The sequence below is a fragment of the Podarcis tiliguerta genome, assembly GCF_965153285.1.
Source record: "Podarcis tiliguerta genome assembly, chromosome: 2".
Classification (NCBI taxonomy): Eukaryota; Metazoa; Chordata; class Lepidosauria; order Squamata; family Lacertidae; genus Podarcis; species Podarcis tiliguerta.
In genome coordinates this window covers 80,097,560-80,113,914 of record NC_139535.1, presented here as the reverse complement: position 1 = coordinate 80,113,914, position 16,355 = coordinate 80,097,560, and the positions used below count along the sequence as shown (strand labels likewise).

The window sequence follows — 16,355 nt, the reverse complement described above, 5'->3', positions numbered from 1 at the left end:
AGCCTATGAAGACACAAAGCCCTGTTATTCTGCCCTAATTGCAATATGTGGGAACTGGGAATCGAACTCATGAAAGCTACGCACTTGATCTTAACATATCCTTATCAGCTGTCCTCAACTTATAGAAGTAGTCCATAGCGCAATGTTAAAACTCATGGTAACTTAGCATGGCTGTTCAATTTATACTATCCATTTTGCTTTTGGGGCCATAGAAAGCTACCTGATTCTGAGTCAGATCATTGGTCTATCCAGCTTAGTCTGCACTGGCTGGCAGTGGCTCTCGGGTTTTTGATGCAAGGTTTCCCCCCAGTCCTACCTTAAGCCACCAAGGATTGCATCTGGGACCTACATACAAAGCAGATGCTTTTGTTCTCCCCCAGAATCAACAAGGAAGGGGTTCTGTTCTGTAGGATCCCTTATTCACTTTCCCCCTCTTCTTGCTTCTGCCCCAGGCATAAAGCAGATCACTACTGTATTTCTCTTATGATGGTCAGTGTACTTCAGGAACTCATCTACTATATAGTTCAGTGGGTTGCTGCACTCTGCATAGACATTCATCGCATCTCTCACCGAGAACCGAGCCTGCTCCTATTTACGTAGCGTCTGTATTCTAATTCTTGGCCATGCTATTGTAATGTGTTGTTGGAAATATATATAGAAGTTGGAGCTGCAATAATATGATGCACTGCTGAGTGCTGCTATTAAAGATTCCAACCACTCCCTCACTCAAACCAGTTAGTCAGTCTCTGGCTCCTGAGCATGCTGTTCTCATTGGTCTGCTTTGAGATTTCCTTCCATTGGCTTCTTTCCACCATTTTTTTGTATTGCTACAAATCCTGGGGTTCCCTTATGCCTGGTAGTAGCTCCCCTTTTGTGCAAGGACCTACAGCTTGAAAGTGGAGCAGCATCTGTGTACACAACATTTTGCAGCACTGCCCTTCCTCTGCAAGCTAGCACTACCCAAGGGATGGTAGTAGCTTAGCTGCAGAGTGACTGTGATGAAGATTGGTCTAGCTTGGTCAGGACTTGAGTAATTAGCAGGTAGAGAAGATGGACAATAGCACTGACTTCAACCAGACATAGCTTAAGTTGGTGGTGCTGATGTGCGCTGCTGACTTTTACGTGAACAATAACTACCACACTGTATTTACTATGGATATGCCTTAGTGCAACACGTGTTCACAAATAAATGAAGAGCGTGGTGTGCTAGCCTTTGGCATCTTGTGAAAATTTCACAGCTCTACAGTACATCAGTACAGAGAAAATATACTCAAGGCCTCAGTCACTCTACTGCAGATTTCCTGTCTCATCTCTTTGAAATTCAATAGTCAATATTCCTAGCATTGCTTAGATTCTGACTTCTGGGGCTGTGGGGAGGGGGGAATCCAACTGTTACAATTAATTGCTTAACCATACTAGAAACAGGTACAAGCTTCCCCTTTCTGATCCTACTTATCCTCTTAAACTATGTTTTAGCAGCTTATGTTTTGTTATGTCATCGCATCATAAACTCTGGGTTCCTGGCCAAAAAGAAGAATACAGTAATCAAAATGCAACATATTGTGAAATCTAAGGGCCTCCTTTCTAACATTTCTAGTGTATGAGAACAAGAGTCGGAGGAGGGTACCCAAGACTGTGAGAGTTTACAGCAGGACATCCTAGTGTGACTAGAGGCCAACTGGTTGTGACAACTGCAAGAGTTCAGTTCAGTCTGACCTCTGCATATTTACTTGGATGCAAGTCTCACTATGCTCAGTGGAGCTTGCTTCTCTGTGCACAGAACTGAAACCTTAATGGTGTAGCCTAGGGCTGCAAAAGCAAATGTCATAGGAAGTGAAGGAGTGGTGGCTGGGAGGGACATTTTTCCTCTCTTTACAGCCGCCTTTAAAAAAAAAACACAAAGCAAAACATAGAGGTTTCTGATCGCCTTCCATATTTGAGCGCTCACATTTATCTGCTGTAGTCAGGAAATACAAGTGTACAGGGGCAGGCAGGACAAACCTTCAGCGATCGGGATGAAGCAAGGGCGTGGACGCTGACCGCTGTAGTTTTGAGTGAATAAATGTGGACTAGGAGGAGGTCAGGTTCGTAAATTGGGCAAATGAAGACGGGCGTTTGAGAGGAAAGCTAAGCGTTGCAGGCTGAGGGGAAAACTTCTATTCCACTTTCCGCTGAAATCCGCCGCTGAAACTCCTGCTGCTATAAATGGAACAGCCAGCGAGTGCTTTTTTTTTAAAAAAAAAAAAAGAATTATGTAGTCGCCGGATTCCTGCTGTTGACTTCTGCCTGAGGCGGCCAGAGAGCGCCCTTTCCAGCCGGCGCGGCCGCTAAGGGGACGCGGCGAATTCTCCTGCTCCACCTTAAGCCGCCAAGTGTAGGGAGGCTACGGGAGGCAACAGCGCCTCCTTAAGCGGCTGCGGGTCCCGCTCGGGCGGTGGTGGAGGCGGCGGCGCGTGCGGCTGGGGGAAGGGGAGGGAGGAGCTCGCGCTGCCCGGACCAGCCCGCGCGCCGCCGCTTCCAGCAGCAGCAGCGCCTGCCGGGCGGAGGGTCTAGTTGGCGCCGCGCGGGCAAGAGCTGAGGCCAAGGCGGAGCGGCGCACGGGGGCAGCGAAGCCCCGGGGGAGGCGGCAACACCATGGCCGGGCCCCCGCCGCCGCCCCCGGGCCAGGAGGCGCCGCGCTACCAGGAGTGGATCTTGGACACCATCGACTCGCTGCGCTCGCGCAAGGCGCGCCCGGACCTGGAGCGCATCTGCCGCATGGTGCGCCGGCGGCACGGCCCGGAGCCGGAGCGCACCCGCGCCGAGCTGGAGAAGCTCATCCAGCAGCGCGCCGTGCTCCGCGTCAGCTACAAGGGAAGCATCTCGTACCGCAACGCTGCGCGGGTCCAGCCGCCTCGGCGAGGCGGAACGCCCGCCGCCAGCCCCGCGGCCCCGCAGCGGCCGGCCCGCACTTCCCCGCCCAGCGCTCCCGCCGCCGCCGCCGCCGCCACCGCGACGCCCCGGTCCTCCCAGCGTGCAGCGCCCCGCGCGGAGCCAGCCGCGCCGCCGCCGCCGCCGCCACCTCCGCCGCCACCGCCGCAGCCGCCGCCTCCTCGTCGGACCGGCCGGGAGCGACCGCCGCCGCCTGCCCCCGCCCCGGAGGAGCCCTCCCCCGTCAGCCTGCGAGAGATTGTGCGCTACTTGGGCGGCGACGGCGCCGCGCCGGGGGGCGGCCGAGTGACTCGAGGCCGAGCGCAGGGGCTGCTCCAAGAGGAGCGGCTGGAGAGGACCCGCTTGGGTGGCGGCGGGGGCGGGGGCGGCAGCGGCAACAGCGTCGCCTTGCCCAGGGCGGAGAGAGGCGCGCAGGCCCGGGCGCCCAGCGCCAGGGCTTACAGGAACAAGGTGAGGGGCTGCCGCGGCGCGCGCGGGGGGAGGGGTGGGGGCGGGGCGGCGGGGGCGCACGGGCCGAGGGGAACAGGTGAGCTTCCCCAGGACGGAAACGGACCTAGCGGAGGAGTGCGCGCGCAGGGGGCGCCCGAATACTGGGCGCGGGGGGGGGGGCGGGCGCCGGAGAGGAGCCGCTTTCGGGGAGGGCAGACGGCGCCCAGCCCCCCGAATGTTGTCAGCGGGCGCTCGCGCAGGTGTGCGTGTGTCTGGGAGGAAGAGTTATGGGCAGCGCCCAATCAAATCGCTTTGGCACGGGAGGGGGCGCCACGATTGGTGCCTGGGCTTCGATGGGGCGACATTCTCCCGTGCAGTTCCGAAGTATTGTGGGAAGGTGAGCGGAAAGGCCGCCGCTGGATGGCACAACTCCGCCTGGTCCGCGGGGAACTTGCGGGGCCGAGTTGGGGAGCGGGTAAGAACCACCCCCGGGCGTGCCGAGGGGCTCCGCTCACCTGCGCGCGTGGCCCTCCGGTGACATTTGTGCGGCGTTGAGGATGCACGTCGGGCCCTGGACAGTGGCCCCTTCTCCGACCTCGCCCCCCCCCCGCCAAACTCAGGCCGTGCCAGGCTCCGTATAAACACAGAACAAAGAGTCAGTTTGTGCTTGACCTAAAGGGTTCTGTAACCTCCAATAAGGTCGGGAGGTGGTGGGAGTAGTAAGGCAGCGAATGCAAACGGGGAGCGGAGGGGGGAGCAGAAAAGGAGAAATCATGTGGTGTTGGTCAGGAGGGTGACCAGCTCTGGAATGTAACCCAATCCAGTAAGGATCAGAGCAATTATCAAGGGTAGAATACAATTACAGTCCAGTAAAAAGAAGCCCCTTTTGGTTCTCTCTTATTTTCTGTTACAAGGATGGCAATAGATTTCCATAAATCTAGGCGGATCCGCCCAACAAAGCCAAGTGGAGGGATGGTGTGGCTGAAGTTTGACTCCATCTCTTCTTGGATTAGAAGGCTCCTGCTGTGTTTCAAAGAGCCTCTGAGCATTTTGCGGTAGTATTGAAGCAACACCACTGGTTCCAAGTACAGTGGTACCTCGGGTTAAGTACTTAATTCGTTCCGGAGGTCTGTACTTAACTTGAAACTGTTCTTAACCTGAAGCACCACTTTAGTTAATGGGGCCTGCTGCGCCGCTGGAGCACAATTTCTGTTCTCATCCTGAAGCAAAGTTCTTAACCTGAAGCACTATTTCTGGGTTAGCGGAGTCTGTAACCTGAAGCGTATGTAACCCGAGGTACCACTGTACAGTAACTCATTTTGAACAAATAGGGGAAACCAAAGCAGGATTACAAGAAAGGGCTCTGAGTAAAATTACATTGTAACCTGGAAGTAGATTGGGTTAGTTGTCAAAGTGTGCAGTCCTGTTTATGTCTAGACAGAAGCAACAGCCACAGAGGTCAGTGGTACTTAACTCCCAGGAAAGTTGGCATAGGATTTAGCAAAAGTCCACAATCCCATACACCCTTAGCCTGGCAGTAAGCAACATTAACAACAATTACGTGCAGGACAGTACTGTAAAGTCAATAAAAGTGAAACGAGGAACTTGAGGCACCAACATTGAGTAAGCCTGGAGAGTTAGACACGGAGGGTGATTAGTCTGGGGTGCTGTGGAAGCAGGGCCTGGATTTGTAAATATACATGTATTCTTTTTATGTTTGCAGAAGGCAGGTGAGGAGGTCAAAGGTGAAGAAGAAGAAGAGGAGGAGGAAGAAGAAGAGGATGAAGCCTCCACCATGTCTGAAGGTTCAGAGGTGGCACAAGATTATGAGGCCAGCAACTACAGCAGACCTGGGATAGGCCAGGTGAACGGGGACTGTAAGGACAGCAAGCATGGTGGGAAAGAGATCCCACCCAGCAGTGCCCTCACCAGAGACCTGCGCTCCCTCGAGGAGCAGCCCTTGAACAAAGGATCAGAGCGTCCCCACCATGAAGGAAATGAGCAATGTCATACAAAGGCCTCTTGGCCTGGAGAAAGTGCCTGTCACCATCTGGGGGGCAGCAAGAAAGATGGCAGCGCCTATCAGCAGCCAGACAGAGCAGGTATAGGGTATAGGGTGGGCGAGAGGGTGGGAGGAATAGTTGGCTAAGCTTGACTTTTCTTGGGAGACCCAGGCCCTAGAGGGATATGGCAAAAGATCCTAATGGAGGAACCATTGGAGATGGTGATAAGATTATTGCACAGGTTTTTCCAGTGTAAATAGACCCCTGGGGTCGTTGTGCAACTCACTATTGAGAATTATGCCTAGGAGCCCTGGGCCAGGTCAGTAGTATTATGGGTGGATGAGGAGTGGGGGGGTCGGATTGTGGGAAGATGGCTTTGGCTCTCAGGTGTTTGTGCCATGGGAATTAAAACTGGCTCCAGGCACACACACACACAAATTCATTCACCAGCTCTGCTTTGTAAGAGAACCAGGCCCATTCCCATTTGTGTGTTTTTTTCTCCCTCTCTCTTACTTTCTCCCAGTGTCACCAGCTGTTGCAGGTACTGAGCCCTCTGTGCCCTCATCCCCTGGGAGACCTGGCATCCAGGCAGATGGGAGACCCTTCAGCTGCACGTAAGTTTTGAGTGGGCACCGAAAACCCATTTGTTTAATGACACCTATGGCCCTCTGTAAGGAGAGAACACTTGAGTCCCCTGCCATCAGTGCCACCACCTATTTAGGGGAATCTAGAAAAGGAACAGACAAGACGTCTTCAGCAGTGAGTAAAGGCTGACTGCATCTAGAAGGGCTTTCTTCAGATGCCTCCCTCCTTCATTGGAGGAAATGAGTTGCTGCTGCCTTTCAGATTCCAAAGCAGGCACAGTGGGGTTGAAATACTTAGACGTCCTCATTAGGCTGCTTTTCACATTGCCATATTCGTGTGACTGTGATGCCATATTGGTGCCTTCCTGTTTGCTGGGATAGGCTTCCTGTTAGCCTGGCCTCTGTCATCCATGTTCTGGGAACCTCCAAGATAGACTGCTGGAATGCACTGTCTATAGAGCTGCCTTGGGAAACTGTTCAGAAGCTGCAGTTCGTATAGAGTACAGCTGCTTGATTGCAGCCTGGGACTGGGGGTTAGGATCATGGTTTGCCTGTGCTATGCGGCTGCACTGGCTTCCATTCCATTAGTGGGTCCTGTTTAAGGGAACTTGAAGGGCCATCTGTCTCCAGATAGGCCTCACTGACTGAGGTGAGCTGGGTGGCAACCAGAGAAAGTTTATTTTTGCTGGTGGATCCCCAGCAAGTGATGGAACATCTTCTAACCAAAGATGTTTCCCTGACAAGATGCTATTTTTCCTTTCAGCTCCAAGCAGGTGTCTTTTTATTTACCCAAGCTTCCGAGATGAAGTTCTTGCTCTCTATCATTTTGCGGCATTTGACTTACTTTATTATTCACATTTTGTTTTATTCTTGTAACCCCTCCCCTTCCCGCAATATATTTGAAGGGTGGTTTAAAAATACACATAATAAATTACTGGGGTGGGGTTTGGGTGGCCCCGTACAGAAAAACTTGTCTCTTGCTCAAGTTGGGTTCTTTTTATGATCTGCCACCCCCTGCCCATTCTGGATCCATGCATGCACTCTCTTCTGTTTAACTCCTGGTGAGAAGTCCCCTTCACATTGTGGAGCAGGAGGCCATTGGATGCCTGGGATATGAATTCTCTTTTCTCTCTCTCTCCTCCTCGTAGCTCAGTGAAGGAGAAGCCTTCTGACCCAGTGGAATGGACTGTGAGTGATGTTGTGGATTATTTCACAGAAGCTGGTTTTGCTGAGCAAGCATCTGCCTTTCAAGAACAGGTGAGAACCTTGGGATACCTAGTGAAAGATTTGGGGATTAATGCTCAAGCGGAACTCTTAGTGAAATAGAAGGCCCTGAATGGCATGGGCACTGAATGTTTAACAGGGTAGGGACTTGCATGTATGCACACTCGGTTCCTAGTTGCTTAGGGGCTCTTTGTCAAATGTAAAACACGAGCCAGGGTGCATATGATTGTACATCAAAGCAGCAGTCACCATGGGGTTTTCTTGCGTGCTAAAAAACATGCCTTGCAAATAACAGAGGTGCTTGCCAATGATTAGAGATCTGTTTCAGTTATCCATATTGCCACTCCACCCCCACCCCCCACCATTGCTTCCGACTGGCTATTCGCTTAAGGAAAAATAAAGTTACTAGAGCTCAGCAATCCTATTTGAATGTGTGTTTATGTTCATAGGAAGCATCCAGAGTGTTCTCCCACATATGTCTTCCCCATCCCTCTCTGCATGTTGCATCATGGGCCTCTTTCCCTTAGTATGGGATTTGGCTCCTTCAGCCCTCTCTCCTCTTATAATCAAGGCTCTCTGCCTGGTCCACTTACAGCTGTCAATGGGCTCAACCAAGGCCAAAGTCAGGCTTCCCTCTTCAGGGATCTGCACCTAGAAGCATCCCACCTTGTGAGCTGCATGCTGTCTATGGACATCTGCACCTTCAAGCCACCTTTCCATAGGCCCTGTTGCCACCTAAGCTCTACAGAGAGTGGTGTCATCATGCTTCCTATGCGCTGTGTTCAGATAGAAAAGACTGAAAAATACTCTTGTGACTATTTCAAAATATGAAATTCTGCCTAGGATGGGCATTTCCTGGTGACTTATGTTGGAGGCCTAATGGGTTGATGGCTGGATGTTAAACCAGTGGCATGAATCGTAATTGATAATGCTTAAATATGTGTTAAAAGGATGTGGAAGGACTAAGCATTCAAGATAGGCAAAAAAATGTGCATAAATTCAATCAAATCCATTTCTCAACCTGGAAGCTCGTCTAGATTTATAGAACACTTTCCTTCTTCCCTCCGGTTCACTGAGGAGGGGGGTTCCTTCTTAATACAGATCTCTACTATTGCTTTCTTAAAAGAAGTGTGTGTGTCTGTGTGTGTGATCTATATTCCGTCTCTTAATGGGGGGAGTCCCTGTGCCCTAAATGCCCTGATGTTTTGTGCCTCTGTTGCTCCCGCTGCAGGAGATCGATGGGAAGTCTCTTCTGCTGATGCAGCGCACCGATGTCCTGACCGGCCTCTCCATCCGCCTGGGGCCTGCTCTCAAGATCTACGAGTACCACATCAAGGTGCTGCAGCAGTGCCACTTTGAGGAGGACGAGGGCGACTCCTTCATGGGCTGAGGAGGACGGGCGCAGCTCGCGAAGGGTGTGGAGAGCTTGGGTGGGGAGAAGTGAACGGGGACTCTGCCAACCGCTGCTGTCTCAAGTCATTTCAGCCTTTCTCTGCCTCCATGAAAACAAAGAGAAGCAGCTGTGTGGGAAGGGGAAGAAGGACTTTGGCCAGATTTTTGTGAAAATGGTGGGGAGGACAGAAATGACGATCCAGGCTTTGCGGCTTCTCTACCCTGATTGTCCAGAGATAGGAAAGACAGGGAGGGAGGGCTGCAAAAAAACAAATCCCACCCTTCTCCCAACCTGTCTGTGTTACTTACCCCAGCATTTTACTTACCATAGTGCATTGTCTGTTCTTGGGAAAGGGTGGAAAGATGTGGTTTTTGTTCCTCTTCCCAGCCGCAGTTTGAGATAATTTGTGCTTCAGCATCCCCCCTTTCCCCTTCCCCTTTACCACCACCACAACAGCAACAACAACAGCAACCACAGTAGCACTTGATGGTCCTACCTGCTCCCCTCCCTTTGTTGCTGTTCTCAAGAAGACAAAGATAGAGCCTGCTGAAGGTGTCAGGAGGTTTTAATCAAATATCTTTTTATTCTCTTTTCTGTTTGGGTAGGCTTTTCTTCCAGTTTTCATGGTCGTTGCCCAGAGTCAACTGCTTTTTATTATTTCTTTCTTCCCATTTTTAAAAAAAATATAAATATTTAAACTGGAAAAAAACCCAATTGGTTTAGTATTCCCAGACTTCTTAGCCTTCTGGAAGGGGTATTGGATCACCTGAAATGAACATGTGTCTAAAGGACAAAAGTATGTGTAAAAAGAGGTGGAAGTCCTAAGTTCTGCTCTCTTTTTCTCTCCTTTTTTATTTGAGGGTGGTGATGTCACCTAGTGGCATTGCTAATCGGTTTATGGGATGTATTCTGACTAGTCCAGGGATGGGAGCAGAGCTCTGGAGTTCTGGCTCAATTTTCAATGCTATAATCAACTGGGGTAAAAAGTGCGGTAACATTTGCACCATCACCAGGAGGTCTAAAATGAAACACTTAGGGTTTAGGGAAGGTCTCTTTGCAGCGGCAGAGGCAGATGACTCGCTGTCTGTGTATATTCGCAACCAGGTGGCTTAGCTGGTGCTTCTATAGCAGATAATATAAGTGGAGCAAACACTTTGGGGACTGAAAAGAGCAAGGAAAGGAAATGGTCCGCAGCCCTGTTCTCAGTTACGAAAAATGGGGTGGTGGTTTTTGTTGCCTTAAGAAAGGATCTCCTCTTGTTAAAGCAGGCCAAGCCCGCAAAGGTATACTGTGAAGGCAAGAGGAGGTGGTAAAAAAGACTACAGTGAAATTGGCTCTTTGTGCACATCAAATGGAGAGGATCTAGCTATGGCAGAAACACAAAATCTGAGCTTTTTTGGTGATTTTTCAGGGCACACCTCTTGAGTACCCCAGTTGCTTAGTAAGTTTCTGTTTCACAAAACAGTTTGAAACTCGTTTCACTGTCACGGCTTTCTGTAAAGAACTGTAGGAATGGAAACCTTTTGGTGAGGCTGCTGAGAACTCTTTTGTAGTATCTTAGACCCTTTTACAGAACGACACTTCCTAGAATTTGTTGTTTTAGAGCCGTGGCAGATGAGGGTTGAAACTGGTTTAAATTTGGAATGTAGACAGGCCCTTAGTACAGTTTGAGGATCAGTGGATAGACAGTAGCTACCCTGTTTAGTTGTGACTCAGAAACAGAGAAGCGTACGTAGCTCGAGACACAACCCAACATGCATGCCTAAAGGAATGCACAGCTAGACAGGAGCACACTGAATTTATGTTCTCAAAATTTTATTTGGAACCATGAGGGCTAGAAACCTATTGTTTGAACTTTGAAAGCAGAGGTTCTCAATGTTGTAGCACAAAAGTGCCTCAGGGGCTTACATACCGGCTGCATGTTGCCCCCTATTGCACTAGACCCTACTATTTTGTCCAGAGCTGGGAATAAAAAAACAACAAGATTTTTGGGTTCTAATATGTATTCTGTTTATTGGCCACCAGTTGTCAAAAGAGCTGCCATAGGAGGTGAAAAGCTTTAGGAACCAATTTAGATGACTCAACAGTGGGAGTGATTTTTCCAACTCTTTGTGCTGTCCTTTTGGGAACAGAGTAGGGCTACAGAATTGGGCTGCCCGTTTACTTTGTTATTGACACTGGCCAGGGTGGAAAGAGGAGAGGACATTAATAATCCACAGTGGAAAGGTGTAGATTGGAATGGACAAAGCCAAGCAAGGCTGTTCCAGCGCAGTGTTTTGAAAATTCCTCTGTGAGGCTTGGTTGGGACATGGTTGTGTTGCCTGTCAGTGCAGAGGGTAGTTCAAGTAAGAGACAAGACGGAAAGGGGCTTTAGGATCCTAACTTCCTAGATATACTGTAGTACAGTTTAAGGGCTGATATACATGACCGTGTGCTGATGAAAACACAGATAAGGTGCTGGCTGGTTGTGTGGTTTTTTTTTAAAAAACAGATTTGTGCTTTGGGATCTAGGCTTAAGCTGGTTGGCAATGGGCCCAGGTTGTAACATACAGGTTTTGGAAATTTGTGCAGGGGGAATGGCTTTGGCTAAGGCTGTGCTGAGGTGTGAACTGGGCTTGTGTTTACTAATTCAACATCTACAAAATCCAAAGGCGAAGTTTCCTTGGTAAAGGTGGACACAACATATTGCACAGTCTTTTATGTTATTCTAGGCTAATCTAGCTACTGGAAGTTAAACACTTAAAGGCTAGGAATTAATTTGGACCATTCTAAGGAGGAGAAATAGTATTTTAATCCTACAGCTGGTCAAATAAGTGCTCCATCACTTTGGGTGACTCTCAGTTCCAACGAAGTTTCATCTCAACCTTTATTTGAAATCTAGTTTGGATGTGAAGCTGAAACTGGAGGTTTGGGATGGACTGGGCTGCAGAATCACATGCACCCACTTCAATGCGAGACTTTGCACCTGGCTCCCTCTACCTCGGAGCTTTCCAAACTTTTCATGTTGGCGACACCCTTTTTAGACATGCATCATTTCGTGACACAGTAATTTAGTTTTGGTAGCAAACCAGAGGTTAAACTAACCCTTTTCCAGCACCGGGAAGAGCGGGGAGCGTTTGCACAACACACTAACACACTAAGGTGTTGCTACACAGAGTTTGGAAAGCTCTGCTCTACCTGAATTGAATACATAACAGTTACTTAACCTATTCAGAGACTGAATCACAGACATTTCCCTAAACTTGCTTAAAATCCTAATTTCAGTCATGGTGCAGGGGTGGTCTAGCACCCAATGTTGCTGCAGAAACAATGTCACAGGTGGTGAAAAGCGAATGGGGGTGCAGGGAGTGGGAAATATTCTAGGGCCATTTCACCAACAAGGCCTCTGGCAAAGTGGTCATTCCTCAAACTGCTGATCAGTGATGCCTTGGATGTATGGTTGAAATATCAAGGAAATTCTTGATATTTTGTGGGCTTCTCCTTGGAAATGGTGATGCAATCCAAGCCCACATACCCACCTGAAAGAAGTGGAGAGAGGATAATTAAGGAAATACATGCTTCTAACGGACTTTGCAGCTTTCCTATTAATTCTTCAGATTTCCCTCTGAATAAGTGATTGCAACTTGCATTTGCTGATGAACATGGGATGGAACTGTCCAACTTTGGGACTACAAGTGGTTGAGCTATAAGTACGGATGCCTCTGATGTCCTCTGTTCTGTTTCCAAATGTGCTGCCTTGACTTAAAATGGATGGAGGACCTGTGGCCCTCCAGAAGTTGGGCTTCCAGCCAGCATGGCCAGGAATGATGGAAGCCGTAATGCAGCACCAGCATCTTAGGCCCTACAGATGCTCTTACACTCTGAGGATCCTTAGGCTGTAGTTCTATACCTGCTTACCGTGGGATAAGCTCAGTCAAAGTGAGTAGAACCTACAGCTCAGTACAGGATTGTTAGTTACTTTCAGCACTATGTGGCATTTAAATTGAGACTAACCCAAAAGCAGCTGGGTTGTCAACGATGAACATGCCTACAGAGCAAATTCATTCAGGACTAGCATACTAGAGGCATCAATGTTTGTGGTGCTTACAACCAGAAGTTGATCTTTTAAAACAATAACGTGCTGCTCCTGTTTAGCTATGAGTATTTAACCTTGTGGCTAATGGTGGTTCCTGATGCGTTGCCCTGCAGCACACACACACACACACACACACACACACACACACACACAAAGGCAACCAAAGCAATGAAGCATCTGAAATACTTTGAGGAAAGGCCAAAATACTTGAAGCTTTATAATTAAATGGAAGAGGGGAGGGATGAATTGTGTGTATTGTGGCAAGAGTCCATCTCTTCCCTACATACAGGCCATGCTTCCGCCCCTGAGAAACAGACCAAGGACAGATTTTTAAAAAAACTATGCTTCCATCCAGCTGATGGAAGGCTGTTGTATGACGTGATGGCCACTGGCCCCAGTGCAGGGTCTAGCACTAGCTGTTTGCCATGATAAACTAAATGGACACACCTGATTCAGAGGCAGTCTACCTCTGACAGCCAGCTGGCAGTCTAGCCACTCTCAAAAACAGGATGCTGAAGTGGATGAACTCTGTCTGAGGCCGCGGAAGTCTTTATGTTCCTCATTCTGACTTCAATGTACCTTTGGGAGTAGATAATAAATTAGGATTGATTCCCCCCCCCCCCCCAAGATGATTTACAATGAAAGCAACAGCTCTGTGGCTGATAACTCTGTGTAAGGAAAGATTCTGCTTCGGTAAAAAATAGTAAAGGACTTTGAATTCCCATTGTGCTGATCCTTCGTTGCTTTCAACTTGGTAGCCACTGTAGGGAGTTCCAGATTAGGTCACTGTCGAGTTCACAATTATTATTCCGTTCTTCCTGAGAAGTGATTGCATGCTGCGCTTTGTGCTGGACTTCAGTAACATAACTGCATATTGAGGATGGGAATGGGGTGAGGGAAGATCAGAGGCTTTTGGTTTAAAGGATAATAACTCCTGGCTCCCATAAGAGGGTCCATTTGGTCAATCCACTACGCTTGCATCTGTTTATAAGATGCTGAACTGGACTTTTTGCATGGCAAGCAACCATAACAGGACTCCTTGCCCAGGCAAACCCTGTGTTCCTTGGAACAAAATAATAGTTTGTGTGGGTCTTGGGAATGGCAAAAATGCAAAAAAATTAAATAGAACTAAGCCTGGGGGGAATCCTGCTACAACCTATTTTTTTAGGGTAAGGTATAGGGGGCCCAGCTTCACAAATACAAATTATGGAAACTAGGCTATGATAGACACTTTACAAATAGAACTGCATACTTGGTATAGCATTTATTTTTTATACTATTAGTTTGGATGTAGGTAGGTTGGAGAGAATCCGTACAGGAACTCAAGGGGAAATATATGCTGCTATGACACTTTTGCGACCACTTATTCCAACATGTCACTCAGAGCACACCCATTGGAATTAATGACTGTGACTAAGATTGGTTGATAAATTTCAATGGACTGGATTTACCTAATCAGCCCCTCAGCAGAAGCACCGCACAAGCTTCTCCCTGCACACCATGTCACACCCCATTGGTTATTTTGGCAAGGTGTGCGCGCATCAGAAGAACTCCCAGAATAGTACACAGGAGGAGAGGGAGATGACTCTATCCGAACAGCTGGAAGAGTGACGTTGAATTCCACCAAATATTTCCTGAGTAAAAGCCTGAGGATGCCACTTAAGTCATGGGACTTAAAAGGTAAACACGCATCCCTTTACGTCATTTTGCTACAGCAAATCATTCTGTGAAATACAGCAGGAACAGTATAGTGCTCTTTCTGCAGGATTTGCTTTCTAAATCGCCTTGTTTTGTGGTAAAAACAAACAAATAAGCAGCCACATGCCTTGCTTGTCCCAGGCCTGGACTGCTACATTCTTTACCTTCCCAGTTATTGAGGTGCTGCTTCTCCATCACTCAACTTAGAAGAGTTAGAGATGGCACAGCAAGTAGCAGGCTCTTAAATAAAAGTCTCTCCTTTCAGTACGCAAACTGCAGCTGCACCTGTCAACCAAGCTTTAAGGTACAGAGGCTAGAGATGAATGTGTTGGTGTTGACCACTGTGTGGAGACTGCATCTTTTAAAGCCCATCCATATCCTTTCGATGACATAAGACACAGCGGAACTGTGCCAGCAGCTTCTACTTTGTAGTTTTACTTGAGCACACAGAAGAACCGGCTAACCATCATTACCAACAACCAATTTTGTTGTGGTTACAATAGTAGAGCGCTCCATTCACAGAAGGAAGATGCCACCTGTCCCATGCTTCATAAGGGTACGCGAAGAGTACAGAGCTAGCAGTTCAAATGGTTAAATCTCTTATCCAGGCCTGAACTGGTACCTAGTTTTGAAGCAATTTGCACCCATCATGCAGGACCCCAAACCACTGTCCAGTATATGCAAGTCTTTTAAATGTACACTGCAAATGTATAATTTGGAGCTGGATACAGGATTCTGGCCTGACATGGAACTATGCATTGCAGCTTGTCATCTAAGGAACCAATATTAAGGTGAAGGAACCAGTATTAAGGTGAAGCTGATAGGGAAAGAGTTTTAGGGAAGATGAAGAAAGCAATTCGCCACAAGTGCAAAATTGTATTGGAAATGAAACCTATTTTGAGGAAATAAATATATTACACCCTGAACATATAAGCCCCCCCCCCCATTTTGAAACATGGACACAACAGCGGAAACTCAAGTTCATCTTTATTTTAAGAAACTAAGAAAAATCTATCATAATTTATCACCAACAATGTGCTACATTACAAAAGCAGTCACACACATGCAAACTTCAGGAAGGGGGCGGGAAACCACACACCTTGTTACAGTTAATAAGGCTCCATTTCCAATGATATCACTACACAAAGCTACAGTTCCATCGAGATGTAAGATACTCCCTAACCCTGCATTCAAGGCACATGTAGCTGCATGGACAAGAGTTACCAAGAGGAAAACCATTTCTGAATGCATGGAAGAGAAGAACCATATTGTCATGCAGATAGGTTTCACAGTTGGGCTACTTCCACCATAGCAATTTGTAATGCCTGGGCACTTTCATCCCCACAAGCAAGGCAGGGCTAACCAACATGGGCGCTTTGTCCCTACCTAGAAAACAAGCTTCTCCATCTCATGTAACATTTTCCTAGCAGCACTAATCTCTCAAGGTAATTGACTCAAGAATCCTAAATTCTGCCATCTCCATTGTAGCAGGCAGAAATGGAGGAAAGTAACGCGTCAAAGGCATTCCTACCTCTTCACTGCTCAAGAGTTTCTCTAGCAAGTGGCCCTGTGCTACGTGCCCAAGTATGCGGAGGTGAAGGTGATTTTTTTTTTTATTCTTTCAATCCCTGTGATGGGACATGGGTGTCCCACAACTGGCATGTGGGCTACAGGCAGTAATTTTGTCCCATTTAATACCAGCAAATGCTAGGAGGCCTTTACTAGAAAAAAAGATGCAGTGTTTTATCGCCATTGAAGTCTGTTACAGCAGAGTCCCACAGTAAAAAGTGTCAATTGCATTTGTCCATCATCAAAGAAAGGAAGTCCCTGGGCATGGCACAGCTATCCCTGCAAAGCACCATAGGAAACCTGCAGGTTGCTACTGTTGTGCCAATACTGAGACAGGAGAACACAGGCATCGGCATTGCAATCTTGTCCACTTCTCTATTCTGCTGAACTTTGGGTTCAAGCTCCCAGGAAGAAGACACCCTGTACCAAACAATTCCCAAGCAGAATAA

General features: G+C 48.2%; 1 protein-coding gene across 1 annotated transcript; it reads left to right on the top strand.

The window, feature by feature from the left end:
- Nucleotides 1–2,528: 2,528 nt before the first annotated feature.
- Nucleotides 2,529–11,043, top strand: SAMD1 (sterile alpha motif domain containing 1). Its single transcript, XM_083424499.1, has 5 exons — nucleotides 2,529–3,381; nucleotides 5,084–5,462; nucleotides 5,887–5,977; nucleotides 7,096–7,204; nucleotides 8,403–11,043. The coding sequence occupies exons 1-5, from the start codon at nucleotides 2,635–2,637 to the stop codon at nucleotides 8,559–8,561; spliced, it is 1,485 nt and encodes a 494-aa protein (XP_083280625.1). The 5' UTR covers nucleotides 2,529–2,634; the 3' UTR covers nucleotides 8,562–11,043.
- Nucleotides 11,044–16,355: the final 5,312 nt, after the last annotated feature.